The 19721-nt window shown below is 42.5% G+C and overlaps 1 protein-coding gene across 3 annotated transcripts in view; it reads right to left on the bottom strand.

Annotated features, from left to right (window-relative positions):
• Positions 1–19721, bottom strand: part of LOC147210735 (ERC protein 2-like) — a 143219-nt gene that overhangs the window by 28598 nt on the left and 94900 nt on the right. For all 3 annotated transcript variants that reach the window (XM_086115658.1, XM_086115641.1, XM_086115650.1), the window contains 2 exons: positions 18030–18191; positions 15386–15444 (listed from right to left, as the gene is read on the bottom strand). In XM_086115658.1, the coding sequence (XP_085971784.1) occupies positions 15418–15444; positions 18030–18191 (189 nt within the window). In that variant the 3' untranslated portion in view covers positions 15386–15417. The remainder of the gene's footprint in view (positions 1–15385; positions 15445–18029; positions 18192–19721) is intronic.

The following is a 19721-nucleotide window of genomic DNA, read 5'->3' as shown; positions in this document are numbered from 1 at the left end:
ATAAATTTGCTTTGTTGTTTAGTTGTCGGTTTAGTTTGTTACACTTAATCCCGAGGATGACACCCTCAATCCTGTGTGTTATTCGGGACCTTTGTAGCAGCACTCAGGCAAGGAATTTGGTTTAGCACTTGTTCTTGCTGCTGGAGGCTGTAAATTTCCCCAGTGTGGGACAAATAAAGGATATCTTATCTTATCTTATCTTCACTCTCTCCATTTTCTGATACATGCAGGCACACAGGCACACACACACACGCACGCACGCACGCACGCACCTGTGTTTGGAGGTGAGCGCATGTGTGTCAGGTAACACACCAAAGCGGATGACAAAAAGAACAAAGCATTTTTGTCTGTCAAGAAAAGCAAACAATTCCAGCACCTCAGAGGGTGTGCACGCGGGCACGCGTGTTGTGCGAGGAGGCAAGTGATGAGCGAGTAAGAGCAGCAGGAAAAGAGCATCGCAAAGCACCTTGAAGGAAAACCCACAGCAATATATTGAGCCGTTCATTATCATGTTGATCTACACCAGGGGTCGGGAACCTATGCTTCGCGAGCCATATATGGCTCTTTTGATGATTGCATCTGGCTCGCAGATAAAAGAAAATATTTTCGCATGTTTAATGCATCCATCGATCAATTTTTCACTGCTCATTTCCTGTTCGGGCTGCAGTTGGCTCCAGGAGCAATTTTGATTGGATGATACTGGCCTATGTTGCCGTTGCACTGGAAACAAGTAAACGCCCCCTTTTGAATCAGCCCGCTCGGTCATTAGCTCAAAGCTAATCCTTCGACGAATAAGATGGCGAAAAGAAAAAAAAAAAGACGAGTATGGTACACTTCAGGACGAATGGACCGAAGGATTCACCTTTGTGGCGAGAGCAGGTTCTGAGGTGTGTCTAATTTGCAATGACAAATTACTATTGATGAAACGGTCGATTGGAAAGCGCCATGCTACGTTCGCATCAAAATACTCTGCGAGAGACAGCAGAAAGGAAGTGTGCAAGCTTCTGAGCAGGGTGCAAGCTAGCCAGCAGCAACCTCGTGTATGGACCCGGCGCATATATATATATATATATATATATATATATATATATATATATATATATATATATATATATAACTGAAGTGGCCGATCTCAAGAAGTCCTATCAGTGGCTAGAGAGGGCTGGCCTGAAGGACAGCACAGAGGCACTCATCCTGGCTGCTCAGGAGTAGGCCCTGAGCACCAGAGCCATTGAGGCCCAGATATACCACACCAGACAAGACCCAAGGTGTAGGTTGTGCAAAGAGGCACCTGAGACGATCCAACACATAACTGCAGGGTGTAAGATGCTGGCAGGGAAAGCCTACATGGAACGCCATAACCAGGTGGCTGGCATAGTCCACCGAAACATCTGTGCGGAGTATGAACTGGAAACCCCAAGGTCAAAATGGGAAACACCTCCGAAGGTGGCGGAGAATGACAGAGCGAAGATCCTGTGGGACTTCCAGATCCAGACTGACAAGATGGTAATGGCGAACCAACCAGATATCGTGATCATAGATAAAGGGCAGAGGAAAGCCGTTGTAGTGGATGTAGCGGTCCCAAGTGATGGAAACATCAGAAAGAAGGAACACGAGAAACTCGAGAAATATCAAGGGCTCAGAGAGGAGCTGGAGAGTGCCTGGAAGGTAAAGGTGACAGTCGTGCCTGTGGTGGTCGGAGCACTCGGGGCAGTGACCCCCAAACTAGATGAGTGGTTGCAACAGATCCCGGGAACAACATCGGACATCTCAGTCAAGAAATGTGCAGTGCTGGGAACAGCAAGGATACTGCGCAGAACCCTCAAGCTTCCTGGCCTCTGGTAGAGGACCCGAGCTGAATGAGGGACGGACACCACCCGAGGGGGGGTGAGACGAGGAATTTTATATATATATAGATATATACATATATCTATATATATATGGCTCTCACTGAAATACATTTCCAAATATTTTGCTTTTATGGCTCTCTTAGTCAAAAAGGTTCCCGACCCCTGATCTACACTGTTCTTCAACTGTCAGTCCCACTCCCCCACCCTCGTGCTCAAAGGGAACGCGAGAAATAGCCACATTACATCTTTCAGCAGTTTTTCATACTGTTTCTGCTCGGTACTCTATTTGATCTTTTCCTTCACGGCCACAAAGCGGAAGGAAATGGCTGATGTGCGCGCACAGATACTGAAATTCATCAAATGTAATTCGTTTCCCACACAAATGAAAATGATTTATAATTATTTGGTCTGAAATGACATGTAGGAAACAAGGAAAGATTAGAAGAGACAGAATAGCAATCATCTGGCCATGGCTTGTTTCCTAGTTATAAGGGCCATGCTCAGCTGCATACACGTGTAAAATGCAGCGGCATGCTCACAGACACAGACACACACACACACACACACACACACACACACACACACACACACACACACACACACACACACAGACACAGACATGCACACACACACACAAACAAATTACAGCAAAGCCAGTTATTACCTAAGCGAGCGGTGTAGTCCGAAAGGAATGCCTGCTGTGAAACAAACTGGTTCCAGACACCAGCTTTGCATTGCAACGGGGGAAGAAAAACTGAATGTACACACTCGCAAGTCGACTGTGTAAGAGAAATAACGGTGTCAAAATAATTAGGAGGTTAAAACAACATAAACGCATGTTTGGGTCCTCAGTTCATTTGCACTGCTGAGCAGAATAAACTCACGAATAAAACACACAGTGCCTTGTTGGAAAGCTAAGGATGAGCACGTGTGCGTGTGTGTGTGTGTGTGTGTGTGTGTGTGTGTGTGTGTGTGTGTGTGTGTGTGTGTGTGTGTGTGTGTGTGTGTGTGTGTGTGTGCTACTTTTAGTGATATCTGACCAAAAGCCAGTGAATTGGGTGAAAAGTGTCCCAATTGTTTGCAATGGATGAATTTGATTCCTTAAAAGAACACAATGCCTTCTGTGCCTGAGGCGCTTTTAATCCAAATGTATGCATACATGCCAGCCTGCTCATTTCTAGTTCTCAGGCGAATTGGGAACATCACAGCTTCACGGCAATGAGGCAAAATCTTTGATGAAATTTCACAAGTAGCTTTTTAATTCAAAATACACGAATCCTTCGCTAAAGCCCTGTTCACGTTTGGAGGCTTCACTGCATCTCAGATGATTTTCTATCTCGCTAAATTTTGCAGCAATTATTTTAACCATAGGGACTGTTATTGCATGGTTAACGTAGCAATAAGCATGAGCCCGGAGGAAAGAGTGTGCCAAGGACAGAGAATGTCCAACTTTTGGCATCCTTTCACATAGACGCTAAAGTGCAATGTATGCGTGGGAAAGCTAATTGTGATCCCTCAACAGGTGGTCAAAGAAAGACACACTGGCTTTTATTGAACAAATGGTAACAAAAAATAGCAAACAAAAGCACATTCTTAGACAGCATGACGTCGGCATCAACCGACACCATCACTCGACATGCAGAGCGGCTAACACATTAGCCAGTCACCAGCCAAATCTACATTCCGATTCGCTGACTTCCACATCGCTCAGCAGGCCGGGCTCGCCTTGTAAAGACATACATACTGTACATTAATCGCCGCAGACATATAGTTTGAAACTGTGAGGATGGTGACCCGCACGCAGACGAAAAATAATACCTGCACCTAGCATTTGGTAATATATGCACGAAGCATATATGCATAATAAAAGAAATATTTTGCCGCTATTTTGTGGATTTCATCGATTGCGGCGGTGGTCTGGAATATAACCATCGCAATAAACGAGGGACTACTGTATATAGGTCTTAATTAGCATAAGTCCCATGTTAAACTGTCTGCAAATACGCACTCTAATTCCTCCTCATCAATCCATCCATCATAGTGGGATCAAGGCAGCATGAGAGAAAGAGGTGAGGGCAACAGAAAGAATGTGGCTGACAAATAAAATGCAGGAAAGAAAGGCTCCACTCTGGTATGCCATTTTACAATCTGCCCGTGTGAGACCCCTTGAAATTGGACTCAGGTGGAGTGGGATGTCGTCAAAGCCATTCCCCACATTAGGTCTCTGGAATCTCACATAAACAAATTACAAAAATACTTTCTCTGTAAAAGACCGGCTGAGCATTCCCTAACTGCGCAGTGAAACCTGAGTGGGGCCTTGTTTATGTGTGCGACAGAGTGTTTATGTTGTCCTCCATTCCTATCCCATCAGATGGGGAGCACATCGGGCCCCTTACAGCTTCATTCCTCTACTACCTGCCTGTCTCTCAGTGCTGCATCCGCATGTGCCAGCGAGAAAGAAAAATCCTGGGAAAAAAATGTTAAAAAAACAAAATATGAAAAAAAAATATTAAATCTGTGAACATGCAAATGTCTGTGTGCCGAACAGTAAATTTACATTGGTTATAGTTTAAAGTTGTAATATCACCATTCACCACTAGACAGCAGATGTGACTTGGTATGCGCTTGTGATCAATTTTGGTGGATTTGGAGTGATTTGTATGACAAACATAGTCCCTCAATAATATTCAAATTTTGAGTGAATTGATTTTTGAAAAGAAAACAAAACAGAAAAAAACATTAAATTAGTTCTTGCAATTAATATTGGTTTCAGCATTTTTTTGCTGGTCATTTTAAATGAATGGCCTGGAAAAAAATAGTGTGTGGGTATTTTGTGGTTTGCTTCAAACCCATTGTTGTTGGGTTAGAATAATGGGTCTTTTAAACATGCATTGCTCTCAATGTAGTATACGATATCCTTTATTTGTCCCGCAATGGGGAAATTACAGTCAAGTATGAACAATTAAATACACATATATGCATAATTGTCTAAAATATTTATAATATTCAATTATTTTCCCTTATACATCTCGGTAGAAAGTGCATGGTCCTATGTGCTATCTTAATAGCACTGATGGAAACTTGTGGCGCGCTCCAGCATTTTAGTTGCCCATCCCTGCCGTGGTAAATTGACACCACAAAAACAGCAATTAAAGATTTTGACCATGGGTCATCTGTCTAGCTTGGGTCTCTTGCTACGATAAATGTGGAAGGTGCATCCTTAGGTGCAGGACAGTAAGCTCTTGTCTGAAATTGGAGCAGATGGCAGTACAACTGGCAAGGAAAAGATATTCATTCATTTTAATTGATTGAATCATCGTTTTTTTTACAACCTTAAATATCCCAGCCATTTTTGGTCACTTGGACACATTTAAAACAAACAAACAAACAAAACCTAAATGAAGTTGTTCCTGCCTACTGTAAAATTGACATGGAACAAAAAAAGCCAGAAAACAAAATGTAAAAAAAAGGACATAAAAATCTATTGAGATGAGAACCACTAAGTAAGAGAGCCATCAAGAATCCCTAAAAAAACAACACAATTTTAAAAAGCTCTTACTCATCTGAATTGTCTAAATTGGCTGACTGCCCTGTTTTCCTTTCTTTCTTTCTTTTTTTTTTTTTTTAAATAGGAAATATTATGAAATCCTTCCTCCCAGCTGCTACTGACCGAGACCATCGTAGACAATCCTGAAGCCAGACACCCACAATGAGTGACGCTTTTCTAACGTGAATCGCGAGGAGGAAGAGGACCACCCGGCAGCAGATCCAGCGTAGCTGCCGGGATGAAGCTTTGCAGCGGATGCACTCTGACAGGCGAGACCTCGACTGGTTACAACACTGGAGTGGAAAACTGTGGCACAATGGTACCTATTGATGACTGCTTCTAGATTTGAATCAGCTATGCCCACCTCTGCTCCTCTGAGACATACGGTGAGATATGAAGGTATCGCATGTCCACGTCTGTCATATTTAGGCTGTCTGCATTTTGCAGAAACTATTTTCAGATATAATCCATTGAGTGCACCATAACAGCCTATTTTGCCGACAGTGTCGTTGATGATGGTTTGCACGGAATTGAATTATGCCGCAGGCAACCAAGGAAAACAGACAAAACTATGACTGGTTATGTTTTAGACAGATCAAACAGACAGCCAGTGGCCCTAAGCCATGTAATAGCAACTGAGAGAAGAACGCAAACAGACTGAAACTCAAATTCAGCGGCAGAAGTTCAGTGATTCAAAGCAAGTTAAAAAAAAAAAAAAAGAAGTGGAGGCTTGCAGATGAACAACCAGCCAGAGGAAAGTACTGGAATCCATTCTAATCTGAACATTCCAATCTACTTTTGACATTAAACCCTGGAGGTACACGCCAAAGCTGTGATATAGCGTCTGAACCAAGATTCATGGAGTCCTTTTACATCAAACATTCTAAATCTGTATTTAGTCTACCATTAGCTTCTACTCACAAACTAGTCCAAAATCAATTAGTTTTCAACGGCAAGTATCCTGTCCAGGATTAGTGGGAAGATGGAGCCTGTGCCAGATGATGGCGAGTGTGAGAGCCAGTGTATACCCAAGATTAATCAGCAGTCAATGAAGGTGCTCGCATTGTGCACAATGCAAGTAACAAACAGTATATTGAAAATAAAAAGATTTCAAGACAAGGAGAAAACTGATTAGGGAGGCTACCAAGAGATGGGCAGCAACTCTAAGGGAGATGCTGGAAGTGATGTCTGTTTGGTACATGTGACAACAATCTACATTCTTTGTCACATACTCTGAAGCCCTAAAAAAACAACCAAACAAACAAAAACCATGTGGGAAAATGTCTAATGGCTCGATGAAACCATGATTAAATCTATTGGCCATAATTCTAAAGGAACACTGGCCATCACCAGATGAACACTGGGTCTGCAGTGAAGCATGGTGGTCAGCAGCATCATGGTTTTGAGGCTTTCTTCAGATGGAATTGAGAACTTAGTCAAGGTGGGGAAAGGGGATTTTGAACAGTTAGAATACTGTACAGAAAACAGTGTGGGCAAAAAAAAAAAAAAAAAAAAAAAAGAAAAGAAAAGAGAAGAAAAAGTGTCCGTCTGCTAGGAAGCAAAAAATAGAAATGCCAGGGGAAGCCTACTAGAGCAGCTTAACTTTATTTGGGGTTAATTAAAAGCACTTTAATAATATCAAGTTGTGCGCTCTCTCCCAATTAACATAAGTTTGAATTTGATGGGCCCTGCGATTGGCTGGCAACCGATTCAGGGTGTCCCCCGCCTACTGCCCGAAGACAGCTGGGATGGGCTCCAGCACCCCCCGCGACCCTAGTGAGGATTAAGCGGTTCGGAAAATGGATGGATGGATGGATGGATGAATTTGATGGTTGATTTTAACAACAGACACATTCCAAGTGTGGACACCTGTGTACATTATCTCATGTGTTTCTGTATTCACTTGGTTCTATGTCACACATTAATGGTTGAAAACTTTTTCACATGATTTGTCTTTTCTTTTTTTTTTTTTTTAAGTCTGCCATTTGAACAGGGTGATGATGTAAGGAAATATTTGAGCTTGTGACTTTTCTGTGACAATACAGTGTACCATGTGTATGAAACAGCACACCAAGCCCTCTTGGAGTGACTTTCATTCAGACTGAAAACGTCTTCAGTTTCAAGCCTAAATGAAAAGTTTCTTCTGCAGCCTAAAGAATTAGGGCCCTTTAAACATTTTACAAGGCTTGTCATAAGTGAAGCCTGCAGCAAAAAAGCCTGTGGCCTACTTTTGATGTTTAAAGAACCAAATTCGTCCAAGATTTTGCTGGTTTGAAAAGCTCTCAGACACCACATTAGACGCTCTTGAAGAAGAGAAGGCGATCATTCATAATTAATGACAGATCCATCATAAAGGAGGTGTTTTCATTTTGACAAGTGATCACGCAGCACTTGGGCTTTTTACAAGCTTCCTACATGCGGATGACCTTTGCCAAAGTGTTGGGCTAGCATGAGACATAAACTGCAACCCACTGTTATATGGGGGCCTAATGAGCGAACTGGCTCGAATGCTGAGTGGCAGGCCAGCAGTTGTTGATGTTGTTCGAGCATGACAGTAAAGTCCTCGAGGGCCACTATCCAGCATGTTTTAGAGTTTTTAGTCTACTTCCTCCAACACACCTAATTGAAATGATCTTTTTTTTATTTTATATCAGGCTTCTCAGAGCTCGCGGATGAGCCGACCATTCGGTCTATAATTTTCTTTGCCATGTTTATCTCCACTTTTAAAGATTGGAATTACTTTTGCCAGTTTCATCTTTTCAGGAAAAAATCCCTTTTGAAACGATGTGAAATATAAAATGACACATCTACCCCACAAAGAAACATGGAAGTTAGATCTTTTTGTTTTATTGAGTTTTTAAACTTCTTTTTTTTTTTTAATCGCCAAATTCTGTAATTCTTCTAGCAATTAATGTGCCAAGATCCACAAAGTAATCTTTAGCAATGTCATCAAGCTGGCTATATATAATCTCACACTATTTATTAAAAGAAGTGGGATATTTCCTCGAATAACATCTGTTTTTATCATTTTATATGCATCTGTGGCTAATAAAGTTAAGAGTGGAGAGTCTCTTTCCTTCAGTGCTCACCCGTAAAGTCTGCATTGTTAGCTACAGAGGTCAGGGCAATCCGCGTCTTTCTTGACAATCACGCAATTTTTGGTGGGGTGATTGTCCAGTTCAGTCATGTTATGTTGCGTTGCTCAGCTGGCCTTAGGCCAGATGTGAAGCTGTGTGGTATTTTTAGTGCTTTTACTTGCCTGCGTTGAGTGGCGAGTGAGGCATGCAAAGGATGTCTGTGGAAAATAAATTGATGTGCCGTGATTCCTTTTTGATTTGCTTCTGCCTCTAAATCCCATTCCCTCCCTCAATCAGTCATCCTTTGGCGAATGACCATCTGACCCTCACGTCATCCCACTGAGCATCCTCCTTTGCGCATTGCACATTCTTTTTTTCTGACATCCCACCATGCACACATGCACATGCCCACACACACAAAGACCGGCTTCCTAGTAGTGCCTCCACAGGTGCGAGGATCTCCTCGGGGAAAGCCTTTTATGTGCTGCCATCTCCATAAACTCACAAAACACACTTGTAATCCAGTCAGGATTTTTCTTTCTACTTCTCTTTCTTGAGCTGTCCTTCACAAACGCGCATGCACGGCATAGTTCAAAATCAAAACAGTATTTTTTTCATCAACATTGGTTGTACTCAGTGTTAATAAGCCATCCCAAAATACGATCCACCTTATTCCTTGGCCGCATAACCACTTTGTGTGAATTATGAGCACGACCTCTGGAATGAACCAAATCAGCATTTTGTGTACAAGCTAACTGGTTGCGCGAGTCCACTTTCTTTGAGAATTACAGACTTAAAGTGTACCTCTAGCGATGCATTTCGAGCTATTGATGCGGAAAGGCAGCAATATTTTAGAGTTTGATAAATATGTGGTGTTCCTATTTTTGTGTCTAGTCTTGTATTTGCCAAAATAATACCCCTGGTTCATTTTAATGCACAGAGCAATTTTCGGACTGAATGTGATGTCAAGTCTTGGACCGGGGTGTCTCTTGCACCCATCAGTTGCTACTGAGTGATACGCCAGACCGCTTGCCAATAGATGTCAATCTGTTTCTTCTTATAGTCTTTTTTTCGCTCTGTGACTCTACGGATCCACTGCCCACTCAGCAACAGTGAAAGTGTTGCATGATCTGCCCGGCAGGTGAGATGGACGTAAAAGTAACATCCAGATTCGGATATCCATTTTATTTTTATTTTTTTAAATACAAACGCAAAGGATGTAACCTGACCCGCAAGACAGGTTTCTGTCTTCGCATGCAAAAGCTGATTCTCTATTATGCGCTGCAGCACCGGCTTCATCTGACACAGCAAAAGAGGCTTCCTCAGTGACGGATTGACCAACATTCGGTCAGTTTGAAATTGCGAGAAGGACTTCGATACATCAGAATCCAAGCAAGAAAAGGCCGCGTTGCATTGGTGAGACGGGCGGGCCAAGATGGCTTTCAACGCTTCTATGTCACAGCTCTGCCTTCTTGTTGGCAAGTATGGCTGTGCGCATTAGCTGGCATGGCGTCCCGACAAATACATTCCGCAAGCTATTCTAAGTTTGATTTAATACAGCCAGTGTAACGAAACTCGCCTTTGGATCTAGTTTTTCTTGATACACCATATATATTTTTCTTTCCGACCAAAGGAATGGTCATTGTCGCAACTCAAAAGTGAAAACATTTCAATACAGTCCTGCTTCCTACTAACACCCACATCCAGAATTGTGATTATGATGAACAACTACCGTAGCAATGCCTTCCAAAGTCAAACCATATTAATGGAGTTAAATGGATGGTGCCGAGCCGCCTGGGCTTGTGCTGGTGGCAGACGCCACAGCTTTGTAGGTTGCTGGCTCGAAAGTGGTTAGTTAGCCCTTCAGTGTTTACTGACCCAAACCTGGTGGATCCATGCAGGGACACCAATTGGCGGTTATAGAAAGCTTTAGCGATGTTCTGCTAAGCTGTTACGGATTCCACTGCTTTAGAGGCCACGTTTACACCAAATTTGAAGAAAGTCAACGAGCCAAAGCAGCCAACGCAAACATTCTGATGCTAAAATCACACACATACTGTAAAACAGTAGTTTACCATGGCAAAAAAAAGAAAACAAAAACATAAAAACTAATTTTATGACGTTGTGTGCCACAATATAGGAAATTGTGAATAGGTGAGTTTTTCTGTCAATAACGGAGGTTAGGTTCAAACAAATTCATGAAAAGGTGGATTTGCGACTGCCGAACTGCATTTGTGTACTGTACTCTCCATTACTCTACTCCAAGAAAGCCAGTAAAAACAGGAATAAACCTGCCTGTCTCGTGAGTTTGCCAGCAACACTTCCTCCACAAAACTCTCCTCTGTTTGCTTGTCCTGAAAAAAAAAAAAAAAAAAACGCTGGGTCTTGTCTGTCCTTATTCCTTTTAACGGACCTGCCTTAGAAGAAAACATGCCATGAGCATGTGTGAACGGTATATACAAAAGTATAAATGGTTGTGACACAAGGATGTAAATATTAGATGTCTGTATTCAAAGTTCAATGCAGTGGTGAAAGAAAAGTCATTATAGCTAAACAACAGTAAGGGGCAAAGCAAAATGACATTAAGTAGAGTAGGCATTTTTAAAAAGGTGTGTTTTGACTTGTGCTTTGCGAAAGAGTCTCTTCCGAACTGCCGTTTTTCTGCCACCTTCACGTTGTTCTTGGTGTAAAGTTTGCATTTAGACATTCATATGTACAGGGGATACCCTGAACCGGTTGCGAGCCAATTGCAGGGCACACACAGACGAACAAACATTCACGCTTACACTCACCCCTCGGGACAATTTTGAGTGTTCCATTAACCTGCCATGCATGTTTTTGGAATGTGCGAGGAAACCGGAATACCCAGAAAATATCCACGCAGGCACAGAGGAGAACATGCAAACTCCACACAGGGATGCCAGAGCCGGAATCGAACCCTGCACCTCTGTACTGTGAGGTCGACGCGCTAACCACTGGACCACCGGGCCACCTTCAAAACAATATGGAAAGTCTTAATATCTATAAAACTCATGAAACAGGCCAATTACAGGATTGACACAGACACATGTTCAACCTCACATTCTCAACGAGGTCAGATTGTTGCATTTGCAATGTTTTGATGCAGCATGTCTGACAATGCACAAGCAAAATTCTGTAAGGTGATCTGTGATATAATTTGAGAACAAATGGCTGAAAATAATAAACAAAAACAGGTGTTGTTTTCAGGAAGTTGTCGAATCTGTCAATAGCAATTTGAGTAAAAAAAAAAAAAAAGTGCAAGTCTCTGAACTGAGGGGGAGGCAAAAAATAAATTTACATGCCCTGCTATACTTCAAGTGCAAATAAATTACCTCAACCTATACTGCCCGTTCTAACTGACTATTCCGGTCTGGCACTACTTCGTCTAAGTATATACTCTCATTATAAAAGTATTTTCATTGGTGCAAAAAGAGAATTGATCAGAGGGTCAGTTCCAATGTCAACTCCAGACACTTTACAATCCTTTCCAATACAATCCTTTCCATGTCATAGAAAACGCACATGCCATTCATCCATTCATTTTCCGAACCGCTTTATCTTCACTAGGGTCGTGGGGCGTGCTGGAGCCTATCCCAGCTGTATTCGGGCAGTCGGCGGGGGACACCCTGAACCGGTTGCCAGCCAATCGCAGGGCACACAGAAACGAACAACCATCAATTTGGAGTGTTCAATCGACATGTAACCAATGCTTCCAATTATGTGATAATAAGTAGTACTGGTCCATCCTTTGCACTCTAAACAAAGAAAAAATGGTCAATAGAAAAATGTGAAGAACTTACTTAGCATTACATAACACTGGAGCTTGGGTTTAAGTTATGACTTATGTTTTAAGGCTGCGTGGCTGATTGTCATGGTTAAGATAATAAATCATGAGTAATTCTTGGAAACACAAAATGAGCAATGGCCTAACAAATATGCTATTTTGTTAAAAATGTCTCTCATATTTATACTTGTAGTCACAGAAGGGATTGGAACTATACAGGGCTTTAAATCATCCAGCATGTATTTGACCACCAAACTCTTTCTTGCTAGATACCACATCAGTAAATGCCATCCTCAGCAAAGCAGCACTGCCATGTGCAAAACCGACTGTTCATCTTTGGTGTGAAAACGGCACTGATCACTTGGTGGGAATGAGAACAGGTTCGCTCAATCACCTTGCCAACCATATCATGAATAATAACCATCCACGCAATTTCTGCCTTTCAAGGTTCAATCTATCCAGTTTCCCTACGAGCTTGCAAAAATTGACTCAGAGGTAAATGTTTCCAAGTCAAAAGTAAGTGTCCATTGTACAAAAAGCAGTACCGCTCCGTTGTAAACCAAGAGACACTGATGTAGCTTTTTCTTGAGTCCACTGATTCTACTTACTGGTTTTGTAGCACTTTCAGGGCGGTTTTGATAAACAGGAGCCCTTGGCCTTGGGTTGAACCAATCAGATTCAGGCTTAAAGCAAGCAAAACAATTTCCTTGACACCAACTCAAGCGCATTCCAGAATATTAAACAGCACCGACAGTCCCTTTCGCAATGAATGCACTTTGCCGCCTCCTACACACACAAAGAAACACACATAGGAGGAATAATTACGGATATACAGTACATATTGTGAACACACAAATGCTGCATTCAGTAAAAACAGCATGGGCAAACTTTTTGGCCAGAACAAACCCGTCCCCACTAGAAAAGCCTCTCAGCTTCTTTTCTCTCCATTCAGTACACAAAACTTCACAATGGGGTAAAAACAATGTTTCCAGGGAATCCCTACACACTGCTTCACTTTTTGGCCCCAATTTCTCCTTCACTTTTTTGCTCCACTCCTCCTCTAGTGTGCTCTCTGCCCAAAAGGGCATTCTTATTTCCTCAGAGTAGGGGGGTGTCTTGGAGTCCAAGAGGGTAAACAAAACCTTGGTAATCACCAGCGAGGCATACGCAACCAACCAGCCAATCAGCATCCAGTGTTCTGACAAACATCCACATCCCTACCTGGATGCTCACAACAACCCTGCCAGCAATTCCAATCTCAAAGCTCACTTTGTGTTGAATACAAAGGGCGGCCTCACATTGGGAGTCAAGGGAGCGTCTGTCAAAGAAAGCCTGGCTGCCTGCAGCACACATGCGATGTCCGTGCGGACACACGGAACCCTGGCTATTTCTCTGACTATTTGGCTATCTATGCTGTCATCTCTGTTTGTTCATATTAGGGAGGGCTCACTCAGGGACAGGATATGGGGATTAGGTCTGGCCTTATTGCGCTGTAGCTACACACCACTAAATAGCTCCCATCTGTTCTTCCATAAAGGGTGGCTAACGCACGTTAGCTGTGCTCGCATTGCACACTGCCTGAAGAACAGCAGTGGATAGATGAACTGTACTGATATTGCTAGCCAAAACACTATTCTGCGCTAAAGGCTAATGTGCCTGGCTTATTGTATTAGATTGGGATAAGAAGCACCAATACACACACGCACACACACACACACACACGCACACACACACACACACACACACACACACACACACACACACACACACACACACACACACACACACACACACACACCACCAGCATATCTGATTCAAGATAGTGTAGCAGCAGGCTAAGCCAAGACTCAGACTCCTACGTTTACCTTGAAGGAATATAGCCTATATTAGAGAGCTGCCGAAGGAAAAATTGTAGGTGGGAAGAAAAGGATGGAAACAAGATGGAGAGATGGAAAGAGGGAGAATTGGAGCAGTATGGTCGTTCATGACAGTGAATCCCGACACTGCATGCCTTTGCGGCACACATGGACTACATTACAGGCGATGTCGACTGCTCGGGCACTGAACGTCGTGCTTGGTAATGCTTTTGTGCACAAATACACACGTAACGAAACCTATCATGGCTACACTGTGGAAATACAAACCATTTTCTCCGACACACTAACAGACTTGTAATCCCTAAAGCACCATGAGGGCAAAGTGCATAATGACTAAGTCACTGAGGTTAGAAAGACAATCCGCTTGTGATGGTCCACCTGTGGATTATTGGTGGGAATTAATGACATTCATTGGAAACTATGAGTAGACGGAGCCGCTTGCTTTTCGCTTCAGTTGGCACATACAAACATGGGCACCCTTCTTCTCAGGCCCCCTCAGCCATGTATCTCTTCATCCATGTTACTTTCTGCCTGACTCTTTGTTTTAAACAAGTTCCAAGCAAACCATAGCACAGGCCTGTGTTGAAAAGGCATTTTGAGTCCATGAGGGGGGCCGGGGGGAGGGGGGTTGCTTCAATATAAAACTCCCACAACAGGAATTACCCTTAATTACTCTGCATTCTTCATTTTATGCTTTTTCAGCTTGCACTCTTAAAAGACATCATGACTGTTCAGTGTTGTATTGTAATTAACTACCCCACACACGAAAACACAACAGGGTGGGGTAGTACGGTAAAATTTTACTATGGGTGAAAAAAGTCAAGACTTGGAGGAGACTGACTTGTCCATCTCTGGTCTGTGTCACTTTGTCGTTTTTATCACCAATGGACCCTGGTACACCCACATTAGGCTGCTTAGCGCATTTAGATCTAATAGCGCACAGTTGCCTATATAACCATGCAGACAGTGAATGAAAAGCACTTTGAAGAACCAGCCACATGTACCTTCACCATAAAGGCAGCCATAAATCCCTGAATGCTCTTTAATCAACGGAAATTCATAAGCAATGGGAAAGGTGCTGTTACACTCCCTTTGGCAGAGTTGGGTAAGGCTGTGGTTACTGCGGTCGGATCAACGTTGCCGGCCAGTGATTACACTACCTTACCGTAGGCTATTGTGTAGATGATCGTGAATCAATCTGGACTGGGTCCACAGGTTTGGGTACTCACTTTGTCCACAATGTTCCAACGTTGGCACCAAATCATGCCCAAATGCCCTCTTCGTCCTCCTGGGTATAAACAGGGTGGATTCATCATTGTCAGTGAACCGTTTCAAAAGCACACTTTTATTGCACAATGCGCAAACTAAAACTTTTTTTTTCAAGCTGCTTTTGCATATTGTGACATTCTTGTTTTTGAGCAGCTATGACACGCTTGGTAAGATCACCCATTCGGCAGTTGCTAAAGTTGCTTTTTGTATGTAATGTGCTAGCTAGCCAAGATGCTAAATGCTAGCATGCAGCAACTGGATGTGACATACCCCCTAAACAGAACCAGACCTATAATGACTCATTCTGGCAGGTCAGACACGCAGACAGAAACCCTCTCGCACACAAACAATCAAGCGTGCCATGTGCAATTTCTCACAGATCTAAAGAAAGCAACATGTTTGGGCCTAAAAAAATGTAAAAAAAATAAAAGAAAGGGTCGTGCAATTCATATTTTGATAAACACTTGAAGAATGTTTTCTATTTCCTACGGTGCCTGCTGCCAAGTGTCTGGCAGTGGAGCTGGCATGGCTAAACGAGAACAACATGGACACAAATACGCCTGTCAAAGCGCACGCTCTTCCTGCTAAGCCACGGCGCCGGGCTATATCTCAAGAGGATAAACGCACTTCCACTGCTTGTCTCCATCAATTATATTTCACCTGTACCTTGACAAATCACACTGTAATATGCGTATAGGTACAGTGCTGACTAACTGCACTTCGGGAAAAAGAAAAAAAAACAATCTGAGTCAAAATTGTGTGTTGTCACTCACAACAAAGAGGGGCCAAAACAATTTGTATCATTTTTCATTTGACCCCAAAAAAAAAACCCTCCAGAAATTGATGGTGGCAAGAAGAAAAAGAATGAAAGGAAGAGTAGAAGGCCATGTTGAAGAAAAGCAAACAGAGTAATTCATCATCTAGATGAAAGAGAGAAAAAAAGGAGGTGTGGAGTTTTCTGTTTAGAGGGAAAACAGTCTCAGTGCGGGGACTTCTGTGACGTTCAGACTGTGTGACCTGACATACCCCATCAGCACTACATGCACACAGCCGCGTGCACGCACACTTGTACGAACGAACGCACACACGCACGCACACGCACACACACACACACACACACACACACACACACACACTCACACACACACACACACACACACACACACACACATTCACTCCATTGGGGCTCTGTCCTAGCCTTGGGGTGAAAGCGCAGATATGAGGAAAAGTCACGTGGCCATAGGCTGACCCCTGTCAAGACATTCTCTTGTTGTTAAAATGTGTGTGCTTTGCACAAGAGGAAGTGCTAAAACAGTAACAACTAAATAATAGGCTGTGTGACTGTGGCTTGGGAATCGAAGACAATGTCGAGACGATCTCAAATTTAAGTTGATGACATTATCAAACATGCTCACGCATTGTCCTGCACACTGTCATCTATTTTCAATACAGTATAATAATAAACACATTTGAATCAAGTTAAATGAGTCCTCGTTTAACTTTCTCCTGTATGTCAAATTAAAATCTGACATTTAAACTATTCTTGCAAAGAAAGGATTGAACGATGTAGTTGGAATCGTAGAAATATACACGGATGCATTTATCAATCCATAAACCACTATTTCAATAAACCAATTCAAGAATGTAGATGAACTTATCATTTTCTTTTTGTGCACTATTTTTTTAATAGCAACTGTGGTCATAAATTCCAATTAAATATACAGCACAGTAACTGTATTTTGGATTTGCAAAGCGGATAAACATTGCTGTCAAGGGTTGAAGGTTATCTGCACTAAATATCATGTATTATAATATTATACAAATGATAGTTTTAATTCAAACTGATGCAAATGGACACATCCATAAACACTTCTGTGATCCATTCCACAGCTCCAACTTGAAGAGCCGGCTTTCGACAGGCAGTCCCCTGTGCAGATTTAAATTGATCTAATTGAGACAGCAGTTCCAGAATTATGAAATCAATTTTGAAACATTTAAAACCACATATAAAAGCAGCCCTCTTGTATTTCGACTTGTGGAGATCCCCAGGTATTCATCACAACCCGCCAGACAATCATTCATACTTTCTCTTCACTCTTTGGACTCCAACCCGATACAAGAGTTCAAGGCTTTGTGATATTCTACCGCCTTATTCAATATTTTATCTTCGGATGTCAAACAAAGTCAAAGGGAGAATATTTGAAAAAGTATCATGAAAATGAAAATGTCAATATATATATTTTTTGTCCTTGCTACAAAATATTATAGTTTGTGTTCACATAAACGCACAAAGTGATGCAAACACTCAAAGTGTTGAATGATGTTGTGTTGATACGAAATACAGCGCAATCCTCAAACAGACACACAAAGTCTTGCCTCAGGCGTGTCTGGTACTGATAACCTGGCAGTGAGTAATTGGTAATGAGAAAGATTCATGATTTCGACTAATTTCACACACAAATCCCAAATTCTCTGGCTTGGCTGCGGGTATCAACTTTGAGTGAGAGGAACACAGAGGAGTGGTGTTGTCGTGAATGATGAATGAAAATGTTTGAAGACATCAACTTGACGCTGATGTGCGTTGATGCGGACATTCAAACTGACCTGGTCCATAGGGGATCTGTGGTTGGCGTGCGGGGGCCCTCGTGGGAGGCTTCTGTGATGCATATTCGACGAGTGCAAGTGGCCGGAATGGTGAGGGTGATGTTGAGGGTGAATCCGATCTTCCTCATTGTTATCAGCCATCATCTTCATTCTGTTCTGAGTCTGCCAGAATTGAGGAAAAAAAACAAAACAATTTGGTTATTAGGTTGATGATGGGCCTTCTCGAGGGTAAAACATGTTGAAAGTCATCAAAGAGGTTCAAAGTAGCAGTGCTGACAACACTTGACAGGTGATGTTTGGGCTAAGTCGGAGTGTCTGATGGAAACAACATAAGTCTGTCAAATATTATCCATTTCACAAAGTACCACTTAAAAGGATAAGACAAACGACAGTATGGAAAGTTAGCAAACATACAAAGCCTGAGGCTGCAGACGTTCTCACACTTGCATTTTAAATTCCATCGACTAGAAAATTGTGCTCAAATATCAGGCGTTCTGGAGGGCCAAAAATGGCATTCCTTGCGTAGTTGTGGAAGAAAGCGTTTATGCGAAATAGGCTGTCATTCTCCGAACATTTTTGCACTGAAGAGAGATAACAGTCTGCGCTGACGGACGTTAGGCTGACTTGCGCGAAGCCATCTGTCTACAAGATAGACATAGATAGAGTGGGTGCAGATGTAATGACAGGTTCAGCTCTACATTTTCTCCATTGAAAATACTTTCCTTGAGGGTGGACTTCAGAGCTGTAGGTGCAATCGTGTTGAGGCTGAAGAGCATTCGAGGGAAACACACTATGCGCATGCTATCCAAAATGGTGTGACATTTGTTGAAATGAGAGTCAGCCTTCATTGAAGAGGCCGCAGATAGAAGGTAGATACAGCCCTGGGGACCCTGCCGCTGAGATAAGCAGTGAGTGCCTAATGACTGAGGAAATGAGGCAGGCAGGATCACAAGAGAGGATGTGAGCCATATTAAAGAGCTTGGCCATTCAAATGGAGAAGAGCTACTTAGATAGATAAGGCAAGAACCTCGACACCATGGTTAGGGGAAAAAAGGTGAGGGGTAGGAGGGCTCACACCAAGAATCATGACGCTCACAGGTGTGATTGGGGGAGGTTAAAACAGTGGATACCTGTCACGGAGACAGAGCCACTTATATATTGCACACCATAGTGTGCTAAAACACAAAGCCCTTCAAACATATTTTTTTACTTATGGTCATCTACCACTGTTAGGCTCTGCCTGATTTAATTGTTACATCACAGTTCACACATTCCAAGTGATTATTCCTCTCAAAAAAAGAATGCAACAGACACTGCATTGAAAACAACGTACATCTCTTGTCGGTGCTGTACTAGTTCCACCTTTCAACAAGTAACCAAACTTTCAGGGATTACCAGTGACATTGAAAACTAAAAACCTACTTGTTTTGCACAATATTATGCAAAAAAATAGCAGCAAACACACCGCAAACAGATCTGAAATGGCATCCAGGCCTCACAGTGAATTGCGTGATGTGAAACAGATCCAGGTGGCACAACTCGCTGGGCAGATCCAAGCAGTTTTTGGCTGAAAATAAAACAACAACAACAAAAAAACTGTGTAGCTGTGGATGTAAACATCACAGCTCAGCCCACAGCTAAAGCTTGGGTCAAGCCCCACCTAAATCTGAAGCTTAACCTGATTAGTCCACA

Source organism: Hippocampus guttulatus, chromosome 1, assembly GCF_054856545.1.
Source record: "Hippocampus guttulatus isolate MCC_2025c chromosome 1, RoL_Hgut_1.0, whole genome shotgun sequence".
NCBI classification, from domain to species: domain Eukaryota; kingdom Metazoa; phylum Chordata; class Actinopteri; order Syngnathiformes; family Syngnathidae; genus Hippocampus; species Hippocampus guttulatus.
The sequence above is the reverse complement of the archived record's forward strand: the minus strand, read 5'-3'. Positions and strand labels throughout refer to the sequence as shown.